The 13,455-nt window shown below is 50.7% G+C and overlaps 1 protein-coding gene across 1 annotated transcript; it reads left to right on the top strand.

Moving 5' to 3' along the window:
* Positions 1 to 6,671: 6,671 nt before the first annotated feature.
* APLNR (apelin receptor) lies at positions 6,672 to 11,127 on the top strand. Its single transcript, XM_008537760.2, has one exon. The coding sequence runs from the start codon at positions 7,670 to 7,672 to the stop codon at positions 8,810 to 8,812; it is 1,143 nt and encodes a 380-aa protein (XP_008535982.1). The 5' UTR covers positions 6,672 to 7,669; the 3' UTR covers positions 8,813 to 11,127.
* The last annotated feature ends 2,328 nt before the right edge of the window (positions 11,128 to 13,455 follow it).

Here is a 13,455-nt window from a genome sequence, read left to right as displayed (position 1 = left end):
GTTTGACGGCCCACGGGTGAGTGACTGATGTCCCGGACAGTGCAGGTCTGGCTCTCCAGTGTTACTTTAATGGCGACAAAATGATGGTTGGCTTTTCCAGCCTTATCTAACGTTAGCCCCAAGACATTTTAAGCTCTTTCTTTTGCATCCCTGTACCTTTGCCCACATCCGGCTGCCTGCATGGCATTCCTTCCATGTTGGATTCTTTACCACTGCTCTCTTGTCGAGTCCTCACACCAACCCCATAAGGCAGATACTATAATGATTCCCATTTTACAGATGAGAAAACTGAGGTTTGAAATGATTGGGCTCCTCACCCATGGCAACATCCTCGTGAGTGGCAGCAGTGTGCTCCGAACCACTCTGCTCTGTGGAAGGTAACACTGTGGAAGGTGCTCATTCAACACATTGTTGTTGTCATTATGGAGTTGTTCATGACCTCCAATTGAGGCCCCCAACTGGAATGAGTATAGGCTGCCAGGGGCGAGAGTGAATGTCTGGTCAACAGAGGTATTCAAGAGGCCCGTGGATGGACTTGGGTGCAATAGAGGTGATTTCTGCACTGGGTTGGGGCGGTGAGGCAGGCTGGTGATGCTTTTTGTAGTTGCTAGGGTCTAGGATGTCCTCCTGTCCTTGGGGAGGTTGCCCTCTGGGCAACCTACATGAGGCACCATTGTCTCCCGTGCCTGCTCTGGCCCCAGGGTGGAGGGCTTGATTTCCTCCTTTAGCAGTGCAAGGTTGGCCTTCCCTAAGCTCCGGTTGTCCTTGTGCAGCCTCTGGGCTGATTGCGTTGGTCTTCTCCCCTGGAGGGCCCAGCCCCACATCCTCCCATTGTCAGCACTAATACAGTATCTCATTAATTTAGACTCACTGTAAATATTTTTGGAAACACCGTGTTACTCTCCTGAAGACTGGCAGATCTAGATGTGAGCAGGGGGCCAGGGTCCCGTCTGCCTTTTCCTGACCTCCTTCCGGCCTCTGCTCTGTTTCCTGTCCTAGCTACCTCCTGCCCAAGCCCCTCCTCTCAGCCTAACAAAGGCCAGTGAGCTCCAAGGAGAAAGACTTCCTCCGGGACCAATCTACAGGGATGGAAGGGAAGACAAAGTGGCACAGGGGACAGTGTGCTTGACCCGGTGGGGACACCTGGATGAATTCCCTTTCCCTCCTCGGGCCTCCCTTTCCTCATCAGTAACGTCAAGTGTGTGGAATAAATTAGTGGCCGCCTTTTCACTGGCAAAGGCCACATGGCTTACTTTCCATTCTCCCCCTACCAATGAGTTGTCATTTTGTAAGGATTCTGTTTACCTAACCCACTCAGTTCATGCAATAATGATTAATTCATCTTCTCAGTTTTTATTCATCAAAGGCATCCTGAGTAGCAATGGAGTAACCAGAGTCACCACAATGAGTTGTGAAAATCCAAGCTGGAGGGGCTGGCAGTTGACATTTAGAGAGGATTATCTCATTAAGGGGCAGGGAGAATGTGCCATTTCCAAAAGGCTTTATGAGATGCTGATGCTGGCCCCATGCTACCTCCTCCCCCCCCCCCCCCATTACTATCTTCTAGGGCCTCTGACCTCAGCTTGGTAATCAATGCCCCCAATGAATTTTAGGAGTCTTTCCATGTGGTCCTAAAGAAAGCCCTGACTGCTTCTGAGGTTTTACAAATCCTGGTCCTACTGGCTGCAGCCAAATTGTCGCCAGGTATGGATGAGGGGCCCACTATGTACAGGATGCTGTGCTATGTAATGAGGGACGTGGGTAATGGTGGGTGAGGGAGGTGGGTGAGGAGATAAGGAAAGGCTTCGAGACCGCTGTTGCTCACAGTCTAACAAACAACCCACTAGATGGGGCTTGGTGCCATGGTGGGGAGAACGGATTCTGATCTGATCCTGCCCATCACTGACCGGCTCCACTGAGTCAGTCAGTTTGCCTTCCTCCCCTGACCGCTTCTGGGAGCCACTGCCCCACTTCCCAGAATCCCGTAAGGATAGACTCAGCTGGCTCAATGTCGTCATGTACAGATAGGGAAACCGAGGCTCAGAGACGGGGAAGAGTCTTGTGCACGGTGACACAACAAGCTAGCATTCAGGTTTCAGCTAGAATGTCTGCGACCCCCCAGGAGGAACCCCCATCTACTCTGTCTAAAAATGCCCCTTCCCATTTAGTGTGTGTCATTATCCAGTTTAACTTTTTTTGTAGTGCTTGTCACTGTCTGAGTTCATTGCATTTGTGTATAGTTCATCTGTTTTGTCTCATCTCCACTTCTAGAATGCGCGTGCAGGAGATCAGGGACACGATTCAGGGTGTGCCCATGCCTCCAGCAGAGTCTGGTCCATAGTAGCCACTCAATGAATATTTGCTGGGCTAATGAATCAGTAGCCAAGATGGGATTGGAACTCATATTTCCTGGCTGCCAGGCCCGTTGGTTTTCCTGCATTTGCAGCCCACAGGGCCCAGGAGGTTCTAGGAGTTTGGAGGATGGCCTGGGAGTTTGAAGTTACGCCAAATGGCCAGGAGAAGAAGGAGCTGCTGTGGGGGTCTGCTTAATTGCCAGAAGGCAGCTGGCCATTTGTTTTTGGTCAGATAAGCTGCTAAAGTAGGACTTGTGAGTGAGTGAGTGTGTGTGTGTGTGTGTGTGTGTGTGTGATAGGGCTGGGATGGGATGGGAGTGTTGTGTGGGTGGAGAAAGGGGAGAGGAATTCCAGAGAGGGCTGGGCAACCCGCCTGTTTCCCTGTCCTCCCCTCCCCTTTCCCTCAGATAACACCACCAGCTGTTTGGGACACAGCTGCACTCCTCTTGGGAAGGGGAGAAAAGGGCCCTGTTGCCCTGGGTGAGTTCCCAAGCTGTGGAGTTCAAAGCAGACCTGCGAAGTGAGGGGGAGCTGGGAGGGAGGAGGTGAAAGTCAGCAAGGGGCAGAGAAAAGCAGGTTGCACTTTGATGTCCTCCACCCAGAGCTTGGGGCAGGGTCTGGGCAAGATTTCGGCTTTTTCTCCCTCATCCCAAGCCCTTGGAGGGATCCAATTAGCCACCCTTTCCTGTCCTGCAGGGAGGATGTTTATCCAAATCCCTTATCCCAGAACACATTCCTCTCATGAATGCTGAACCCAATGCACACTTATATCCCATGCACACACAAGGCCTGTCTGCTACAAGCGACCCCACGGCACACATAAACCCTGCACGCAAATGCACACAGCCACCCACAGCTGAGGGCACAGGGCCAAGCCAGTCTCTGCTTTCTAGGCCAGGAACAACCCTGGGGGTGGTGTGGGTGAGGGCTATTGAATCACTGACTCCAGAGGTCCCCCAGCTATCTGGACTCTGCTCAGAGGGCCCTGCGGCAGGTCTTGGGTGCTGTTCTGCCAGGAGCCATTTGTCACAATGCCCTGAAGAAATTACCCAGGAGAGAGAGGAGTCCCCAAGGAAACCCACTTGGCCTCTCCAGAGCAGGCCAGCCCCGGGGACACTGACCAACTGTCCTGTCCTAGCTGCTGTTTTGCCAGATGGCTCAGGGTAGATTATTCTGGATCAATTTAGCAAAAATGTGCCCTTGCTAATGCAGTAGAGCAGCCCTGGGGTGAAGACCAGCCTTTCCCATCCTTTTCGGAGTACATTCCTCTGGCGTTAATTTAAAGGCATTTACCAGGTGCCAAGTTTGAGGGGGTACAGAAATGAAAAGCAAGTTCTGTGCAGGTACCCTGTGTCCAGTGAGGGCTCTCTTCTGAGCCCTGGGGCACAGCTACTGGTCCTATTTACCAAACTTTCATCTTCTGAGTTGGATGGACAGGGACCTTGAGTGTCAGGTGGGGTGAAGAATGAGCCTGGCTGATTCTGCTCATTTCAGGCTGCCATTGCTGGGGGCGCTCAGGCTATGTGGCTCCATCTGGGTCTTGGCTGGAGGCCAGATCTTATAAGCGCTCACTCTACCCCTTCTGGCCCCAATCGATGGCCCCCTTCCAGCTTCGGCCCCCAATTCCCTCTGATTTCGATGAGTGTAGTTCCTCTTGTGAGATGAGCTGCTTCTTACCCCCTTTGAGGCAGAGAGCCTGGAGACCAGAGGATTAAAGAGATGGATCCACATCCTCTCCAATGGGGTCTCTAGGCTCCTATCTGACTCCTGCTCCAAGTGGGAACAGCTGGGGGGAGGGACCTGATTTCAGGGCCACACCAAGCTCACTTGTTCCCCTTCCTCTATGTTCTTAGCTGCAGACGGTGCCTGCTTCTTTCTGGAAGAACCAGAGAGCATCTGGATTCACTGGGGGTCTAGAACTTGGCCCTTATCCTGGAATGTCCTAAGCCGTCATTTTTATTCCTAACAGGGCCATCTACTGTGACCTGACCTGAGTCAGACTGGTTCCTGACAACTCTTAGGTCCCTTTTGACAGGTCAAGGTTGAACAAGTCTGCTGTGGTTGAACGTTAACCATTTCCGCCCAAGCTTGCTGTCAGCTTCTAACAACAGCTATTCTGCCACCTGCACAGAATTCTATTAGACCAATATGCAAGAACAATCAGGCCCCAAGCAGTTCATACCCTGTGTACTGTGAGATTGATAAAGCCCCAGCTCTGGGTCCTATTGGGTGTCCCAACCATCTTTTTGCAGACTGCCAAGATTCCAGAGGTTAGGTTCTGTTAACTTTCTAGCTGGTATAAGGCAACTAGGAATCCTCTTTAGCAATGGCTGGTCACAGGGCAGTTTCTGGATCAAGCCACGGAGCTAACCCTAAGGGCACAGACTATTGCCTGGCAGGGTTCTTACACCCTGTTCAATCAATTGGGTTTTTAATTTCACCCAAGAGAGCTTATTTCAAAGTAAGTTGCAGGTATCCTAGCACTGTCCTACATTTCTATGATGCTCAACAGATAACAAACCACCCAATTTAAAAAGGGCTGGAGTTTTTCTTTGGGAAATAGTGGTTTAGTCCATGAATTCAAGACAGCCTTAGTTCAAATTCTGATTCGGACAATTACTAGCTGGGTGGCCTTGGCCAAGTTACTTCACCTCCCCATGCCTCAATTTTCCCACCTGTAAATCGAGACCAATGAGAGTACCTACTTCCTAAAGTTGTTGTGCTGATTAAAAGAGAGAATAAACACACTTAAAATATAAAATGTTTAGAAGAATGCCTAGCAGGTAGCTAGTGTTCATTATGTAATCCTCATAAAAAACACCAACGTGGGTGTCGGCCCAGTGGCGCAGTGGTTAAGTTCGTGTGTTCTGCTTCGGAGGCCCAGGGTTTGACTGGTTTGGATCCTGGGCACAGACCTAGCACCGCTCATCAAGCCACACTGAGGTGGCATCCCACATAGCACAACCAGAAGGACCTACAGCTAGAATATACAACTGTGTACTGGGGAGCTTTGGGGAGAAGAAGAAGAAGAAAAAAAGAGGAAGATTGGCAACAGATGTTAGCTCAGGACCATCTTTAAAAGAAAAACACCAACATGTTCTCATTCACACATTGCCTTTAGGTAAAGGGCATCCAAGACTCAGAATCTTTCTTATCTTTCCCTCCAGCCTTCTCTTCACACCCTAAGGCTTTGGCTCTGTTTGTTTTCATTTCGCTATCTTTGCGTTGTATGTTTCTTCCTTCTGGCCTAGCCTCCCTGTTGTTCTCCCGCATAATATGTTTGGCAAGCTCCCTTTCAAAGAGCACCAACCGGGGGCCCTGAGGACATTTCACTTGTCCTGCTCTCTCTCTTTTTAAATGGAATTAATTTCCCAAATTTACGAGTCTGGAAACTTCTCATAAAATCCAGAATTTGAAATTATATTGAAAAACTGGAAGACATGGTAATTCTGGGCTGCACATTTCTGCCTGGCAATGAGAGATTGGAGCTGGGGAGGCCTCCTTGGGGTGGAGTGTGCTTGCTCTGGTTTGGCCCAGTCTCCACCACCCGTTCCTGTCTCAAACTGGTTGTTTAACCCGTATACACTCTTAGCCTGGTTCTTGTGGGTATTTGAATTTGAGGTCCCTGCCTTAAGATCTCTGCAGAAGATTTTCTGACCAATCTTCCCTTGAGACAATGGATTCTAGTTTGGCAAGCTCTTTGTTTCGAATGTGGCCAAGACCCATCTCTTGATTTTGCTTCATCACACTCCTGCCCAAGTTTAGATGGCCTCTTCCGCTCTTGGGGGTGCTTTTTCTTTTTGACTTGTGCATCCTTCCTGGCCAGAGGTCCTGGAGAGTTGAGCATATAAGGCAAAGTGAGTTTCTATGGGACTGTGCCCATGGCGTCTACTCAGAGACTGCTGTTTTCTCTGCCTCCTCCTCTACCTGTAACTTCCGGACCCCCGCACGGTCTTAAAGAAACCTCCTGATCTGCGGAGGGCAGTAAGAACCTGAGGACTGAAATGTATCCATGTCCTTATCACATAATAATTGATACACTCATTTCTTTCTCTAGGGACTCTTCATTTTGCTCACTCCCTAATTCATCCATCCACTTACTTATTCACTCAACAACCATTTAGTAATCACCTACTACATGCCAGGCACTTTGTTAGGTGCTTGGAGAAGAAAAGCAAATAACAAAATGGTAACAAAATTCAGCCTGTGACCTTGGGCAAGACACTTATCTCGTTAGGCATCAGTTTCCCCATAGATTTAATAACTTAATCAGAGATCCTTTTGTCTGGGGTTTCTTTTGTCCTGTGCTCCTGTCCCAGCTCTCTAAAACTCCCTATGCCACCTGCGAACTGCAATCTGCCAACAGCTTATGAATTCTAGAGAAATCCCTCTATAACTGCATCGGTAAACCACAAAAGTTCCCAGAGAGAGGGTCAAAGCCGAGGTATAAAGGAGGATGATGTGAGGGAAAGAGTAGGGTGAAGTCTGGTCTGGGTGGGGGCTGAGAGAGCAGGAGGGAAGGGTGTGGGACAGTTCCAGGGGCCAGACCTTCCTGCCAGGAGGGCTTGCCAGATGCTCAGATCATCCTGCGAAATCTCACACCCTCCTTGTCCCCTACCCGCCCTGGCTCCAGCCCAGGCTGGATTTCAATCTGCATAATTTGCCCCATTTAGAGGGGATGAAGAGGGGTGAGAACAGGAGAGTGGAGAGGACTGAGGAGGGGCTGTTCCAAAAGCCAGAGAAAATCAGAGGCATAGAGGCTGGGGGTGCAGGCGAGGCCAGGAGGAGAGCAGGCTGCAAACCCCAGATAACATTCTGCCCAGCACGGGTGACAGCCAGAGGGAGGAGGCGGGGCCAGGAGGAGAGCAGGCTGCAAACTCCAGATAGCATTTTGCCTAGCACAGCAGGGGTCAATTTGGTCCACTTGTCCAGTAACAAGAAGGAAAAAAAAAAGTGGGCTGTAACTTAAAGATCTTAAGACTCACAAGTGAGGGGTTGGTCTGGAGGTGGGAGGAGGGAGTGACCAGCCAAGGAGGAGACAGAGACTCAGGAGGGTGCAAGGAAGTGTCTTAGCTGAGGCTGGGACCAGGCAGGACAGAGTAGAGAGAAGTCTGCAGGAGCAAATTATCCTCCAGGGTCCCAAGAATCCAGAGGCAGCTCCTCCTGCTGCTGGGAAGGGCTCTGGACACCTTCAGCCATTCTCTCTTGCCCTCTGAGGCTCAAGCCAGAAGCTCAGGGTGCTTGCTGAGTTGCTGACACAGCCAAAGAGCTGGTACCTCCGGGATCCCCTGCCGGTCTTCTCGCCGCTCCCCAGCATGGAGGAGGGTGGCGAATTTGACAACTACTATGGGGCAGACAACCAGTCTGAGTGTGAGTATACAGACTGGAAGTCCTCGGGGGCCCTCATCCCTGCCATCTACATACTGGTCTTCCTCCTGGGCACTTCGGGAAATGGCCTGGTGCTCTGGACTGTGTTTCGGAGCAGCCGTGAGAAGAGGCGTTCAGCTGATATTTTCATCGCTAGCCTGGCGGTGGCTGACCTGACTTTCGTGGTGACCCTGCCACTGTGGGCCACCTACACATACTGGGACTATGACTGGCCCTTTGGTACCTTCGCTTGCAAGCTCAGCAGCTATCTCATCTTCGTCAACATGTATGCCAGTGTCTTCTGCCTCACTGGCCTCAGCTTCGACCGCTACCTGGCCATTGTGAGGCCAGTGGCCAATGCTCGACTGAGGCTACGGGTCAGCGGGGCCGTGGCCACAGCGGTCCTGTGGGTGCTGGCCGCCCTCCTGGCCATGCCGGTCATGGTGTTCCGCTCCACTGGGGACCTGGAGAACACCACCAAGGTTCAGTGTTACATGGACTACTCCATGGTGGCGACCACGAGCTCTGAGTGGGCCTGGGAGGTGGGCCTGGGGGTCTCGTCCACCGCTGTGGGCTTCGTGGCGCCCTTCATCATCATGCTGACCTGTTACTTCTTCATCGCCCAAACCATCGCTGGCCATTTCCGCAAGGAGCGCATAGAGGGCCTGCGGAAGCGGCGCCGGCTGCTCAGCATCATCGTGGTGCTGGTGGTAACCTTCGCCCTGTGCTGGATGCCCTACCACCTGGTGAAGACGCTCTACATGCTGGGCAGCCTGCTGCACTGGCCCTGCGACTTCGACCTCTTCCTCATGAATGTCTTCCCCTACTGCACCTGCATCAGCTACGTCAACAGCTGCCTCAACCCCTTCCTCTATGCCTTCTTCGACCCCCGCTTCCGCCAGGCCTGCACCTCCATGCTCTGCTGGGGCCAGAGCAGGTGCGGGGGTGCCTCCCACAGCAGCAGTGGGGAGAAGTCAGCCAGCTACTCCTCAGGGCACAGCCAGGGGCCCAGCCCCAACTCAGGGAAGGGCGGAGAGCAGATGCATGAGAAATCCATCCCCTACAGCCAAGAGACCCTTGTGGTTGACTAGGGCTGGGATCCGAGAGAAGCCTGGTGTCCTCTGCCCTGCCTCAGCCTTTGCCCCTGCTCTCTGAAAGCCAGGTAGTGTGAGGGCACCTTCTCTCTTGCACTTGACTCCTTTCCCTGCTCCCTGCCTCCTGCCTCCGTCTTGTCCTCCTTTCTCCTCTCTTCTTGTTCAGAGGTTTGCGGACTGGTGGAAGGAGACTGAGCCCTGCAGACTTGTGCTCAGCCACTCAATATCTGTGAGACTGACCTTGCACAAGTCTCTTAACCTCTCTGAGCCTCAGTTTCTCCATTTGTATAAAATGGGGGAAGTCATACTGCCATTAAAATGTTGATGTGTAAGTCCTGGCTCAACAAAAGTTCATTTCTCTCTATCCCTTTTCTTGGATTTTCAGCTCCCTTTTCTCCTTCCTTTTCTTTACTTTTTTGTCTCCTCTTCCTTCCTCTGTGTTTCTCTCTCTGCAATATTTACTCTGAATCCTTACCTGCGGGCTCCTACCCCCTCTCCCAAAGCTTGTCCCCCTCCCTCAAACCTTCTTCCTTTCCTTTTTGCCTCCTTTTTCTAAAGGGCTCCTAAGGGTTAAGAATCCTGAAGCATGCAAACACTACTTCTGTTCAAGCTCTTTATCCAGGTCCCTGAGAGAGTCAGGGAAAGGACTGGTGCAGGGGGTGAGCTGGGTGTTAGGAAAGAATTAGTGTTCCAGTCTCTGCAGCTGGGAGTCCAAAACTTTCCCCCAAATCGGATTAGTTTGCTGTGATTTCAGGCACTGAGAGTAGATCCATCCCAGAAAGAGGCCTCCCTTCCTGCAGCCTCTCCATGATGCCAACTAGATATGCTTTCTACAGATTTCCTCAGACGCTTCCATTCATCCTCTATTCTCTGTGGGGATTGGAAGGCAATGGGTTGATGACACAATGGACTCCTTGGTCTCATTATTTGAATGGGGAGTTGGGAAGGGAAAGTGGAGAAAGAGGGGAGTCTGCGCGTAGTCTATATGCTGCATGGCTTCCTTCCCCACATCCCCACCCCTCCAACCTCCTTCAGAACTGTGAGCTGCCGGTCTTTCCCATCTCCCCACCCCACCCTGTCAGCCCCAGGATGTTTTCCTTGGGCACTGGTGCTAGTTGGTGCCAAGAGTCACTTTGGTGGGGGTGGGATGCTTGCTTTGTGTGTGTATATATATATTAGCGTGGATGTGTGTAACATAAAGATCAGTGTGCGTGTGTCACTTGTCACTTGGATGAACCACCCTTCCCCCGTCTCCACTCTTCACACGATATCCTTGAGGGAAGAGGGGACATATTGAGGCAATATAGAATAAAAATGAGTCCACCCCCCCCCCCCACTGGCTTTGGGGGTTCTGACGGCTGGTCCGTGCTTTAAGAGAGAAGTCTATGTTTGCACTGGCTCCCTCTAGAGAGGTCTCTCCCCAAAGCAGCTGGCACCCAAGTCTTGGGGAAGTCCCACGTGCTGGGCCCCTGCACTTCTCTAGTTCCATGAGGGAAATGGGAGGCTAGTTAAGAGCTTTCCCTTGGCCCCCTTCCCATGCCTCCCCACCTTGCTTTGAGTTTATGAGCATTTCCCTCATCACTCTCCCCTTTTCCAAGGTCAATGGCCTTCTTCCCAAGAGTGGGGGAGGGCACCTGCTTGCCAGGGAGTGAAAAATACTGCGTGGGTTTTTTCTCACCTAACCATCAGGAGTGGACCCCTGGGCTTTTCCTGCTGGGTTAGGGGGCTGGAAACAGTGATTGGAGCAGCTGTGGCAGGGTTGACGGCATGACATCCACATTGCCAGAGAGACCTTGAGGATGAAATTGGTGGTGGGGCCTTTGTGAGCTTGGGGTGGGGTATGTATATTCCGGGTTTTGTTTTTGGAGGACTCTGGACGTGAAGGACAAGACATGAGCCATGCAGGCAGGAAGAGCCCAGTGATGTAAATGGACATCTTGAGAACTGCTGGGATGGGGCCAACTCTGGGAGCAGAGGGAGGAGGAGAAGGGAAGAGGCTCCTGTCAGCTTAGTCTCCTCATTACAGGCCAGAATCTTTCACAGACTCACTTTCTTGACCCAGAGCTGTCTCCAAAGCATCCAGTCTAGGCTGTAGGAGGCTCCTACAAGGGAAGAGCGTGCCCCCTCTGAGGCCCTTCTGAGTGACCTGCAGAGACTGCCTGCCCAGAGATCATCCATGGGCCTGGACAGAGGGTGGAGGAGGCTGCCTGCTATGATGCTCCCTCACCCCCCCGCCCCTTCTTTGGAATGTCTGTGCTGTTTTCTGACCCTGTGTGTCACTGTGGTTCATCAAATAAATCTGTTTTGTGTAATCCTGTGTCCAAAGCCTCTTCTCACACAAGTGTCTTGGGATGAGGAAAGGACACCCAGTTTGCAAATGTGAGCATGGGAGGTGGAGTGAGCACAACTGAGGGGGGACGGTGGGAAGAAGTGGGAGCTAAAACGAGCAAAGCAGGAAGCTGGAAAGGATGTGGGGGAGGTGGTGAGAAGTTGGAGAAAATAGACAGAAGGGCAAGGAAAGGGTGGAGTGAGATAGGGGAAGGCACAGAAAGTAAAGGGAAAGAAGAGCCTCTAAGATTGTGTGCTCTCAGGAGCTGTGGAGCAAATGGGCACACATTTCAGAGTCCAGAACACAGATCTGGGGGAAAATACCAGCATTTCTTCCCATGGAGGTATACCTATTATTCATTCATTCATTCATCCCTGTATTCATTTATCCTCTGCTATTGACTCATTCATTCATTCATTTAGTATTAAACAAACTTCCATTCAGTTAGACCAGAAGTTCAAACACCTATTCTCCAATCAGAGTCACTCTGGATGGTTTTGAAAATACCCATTCCAGGGTGTCATTCAGAACTACGGAATCAGAATCTCCTGGGCTCACCCGAGATATTCACTATTACTAAAAGCTCTTCAGATGATTTCTAGGTGAGGTTGGGTTTGGGAATGTCGCCATCCAGATAGATTCTGCCCAAATTGAAGTGGGCACAAAAGATTAGATGGTCAGAACCAGAGGAAACCAGCTCTAGATGGTCATCTATTTGGGGGAAGAAGGGACTGAAATGATCCTTGGGGAGAAATACTCAATCCAGAGGTGTTCGCCATTTTCCGTGAAGACTTCTGGGTACTAATAATGTTTGTGGATGACACAAAAACAACCACCATAGTAGAACAGATAGTAAGTAATGAGAGAGTTTATGTTTACTGTGTTTTACCACTACACTGAGGGTTTTCTAAGCATCATCTCATTTAATCCTAGCAATCCTCTGAGAGGGGCATTTTCCCCTCATTTTGCTGATAAGGAGGCTGAGGCTCAGAGAGGTTAGTTAGGTACCTTGACCAAGGTTACACAACTATGGAAGAGCCATGCTTGGAACCAGCCAAGTCTGGCCAACTCTAAACCCCATGCTCTTGACCACTGTTCCTCCCAAAGTACAAATGAGGCAGTACCAGGTGGTAGGGGAGGAAAGCGAGATCTGATGTGTAAGGTGCCTGGCACAGGTAGAGAGTGCTCAATGAATGGAGACTGGGGCAGGATGGGTGTGGGAGAGGAATGGTGGAATATGAATGAAAGAGAGAGAGAGGGAGAGAGAGAAAGACAGAGAGACAGAGACAACAAAAAAGACAGTGATAGAGAGACAGAACGAGAAGAGAGAGAAGTGGAGACGGAGATGGTGAAAGAGACAGAGAAGGAGGAAAGAGAGAAACCAAGGCAGAGAGAGAGAGCAGCTGTGAGGAGGTAGGTAGGAAGAAGAAATTGCGAGACAAGGAGGGAGCTGGAGGACAGGGTGTCTTTGCTTGTTTTCCCTCTTCTGAAACACGCCTGGGAAAACCCTGCAGGAATTTACAACTGTAATAACAAGCTATTGGAGCTATTTTTTACAGATGCTGTAAAAAACCATCAACAACTCTCCAGGGAATTTTGAGGTAAGTTATCCAAAAATTGTAAGACTACAGAGCACTTAATAATTCATTTGTTCACACATTTCTTCATTTCTTCTCTCACTCATCTCTTTATTCAACATGTCCTTATTGATTACTTGAGTACCAAGCAGCATACTGGGCACAGGATCAAATGGTGAGCAGGACTCAGTTGGGCTCCCAGTCTGGTGATGGAGACAGTTAGATGAGCGATTATAATGGAGAGTGGTGAATTCTAAGAGAGAGAATGTACAACGTGTTCCAAGGACCTAATGGAGACAATGGAATGAGTCTAGGCAGAGTGTCAGGGGAGACCTTAGAGACACAGTGCATGCCAGGATCCTGCTCTCTGCAGGGTGGAGGGTGAACCGTTAGTGGGGAAATGCTCTGTGCAGAGGAAATGCCCAGAGATAAGAGAGAGCAGCCCCTCTGAGGAACTGGAAAGAGTGCTCATCCTTGCTTTCACCCACCCCCATCCCAGCTCTGGGAGGGGAGCCAGGCAGAGGCAGAGAAAAACTTGCCCAGCTCTCAGAGTGTGGATGACAAGCAGACTGGGGGTGGAACTAAAATCCAGGTCTCTAAACATCTTGCGGGGCCAGAGATTTGTTTTTGGTGACTTCCAGTTTCTCTTCTCTTTGGATTTGAGTTGTCTTCCTCTAAGATATCTGCTGGGATCTCCTAAATGGCACTGGGGAGTTCTGGGCCCTCTCACACTG

The sequence above is a fragment of the Equus przewalskii genome, chromosome 11 (genome assembly GCF_037783145.1).
Source record: "Equus przewalskii isolate Varuska chromosome 11, EquPr2, whole genome shotgun sequence".
NCBI lineage: Eukaryota > Metazoa > Chordata > Mammalia > Perissodactyla > Equidae > Equus > Equus przewalskii.
The sequence above is the reverse complement of the archived record's forward strand: the minus strand, read 5'-3'. Positions and strand labels throughout refer to the sequence as shown.

What these genes read in the sequence shown, in the direction of transcription:
- APLNR (XM_008537760.2), top strand. Translation starts at nt 7,670, where the DNA reads ATGGAGGAGGGTGGCGAATTTGACAACTACTATGGGGCAGACAACCAG.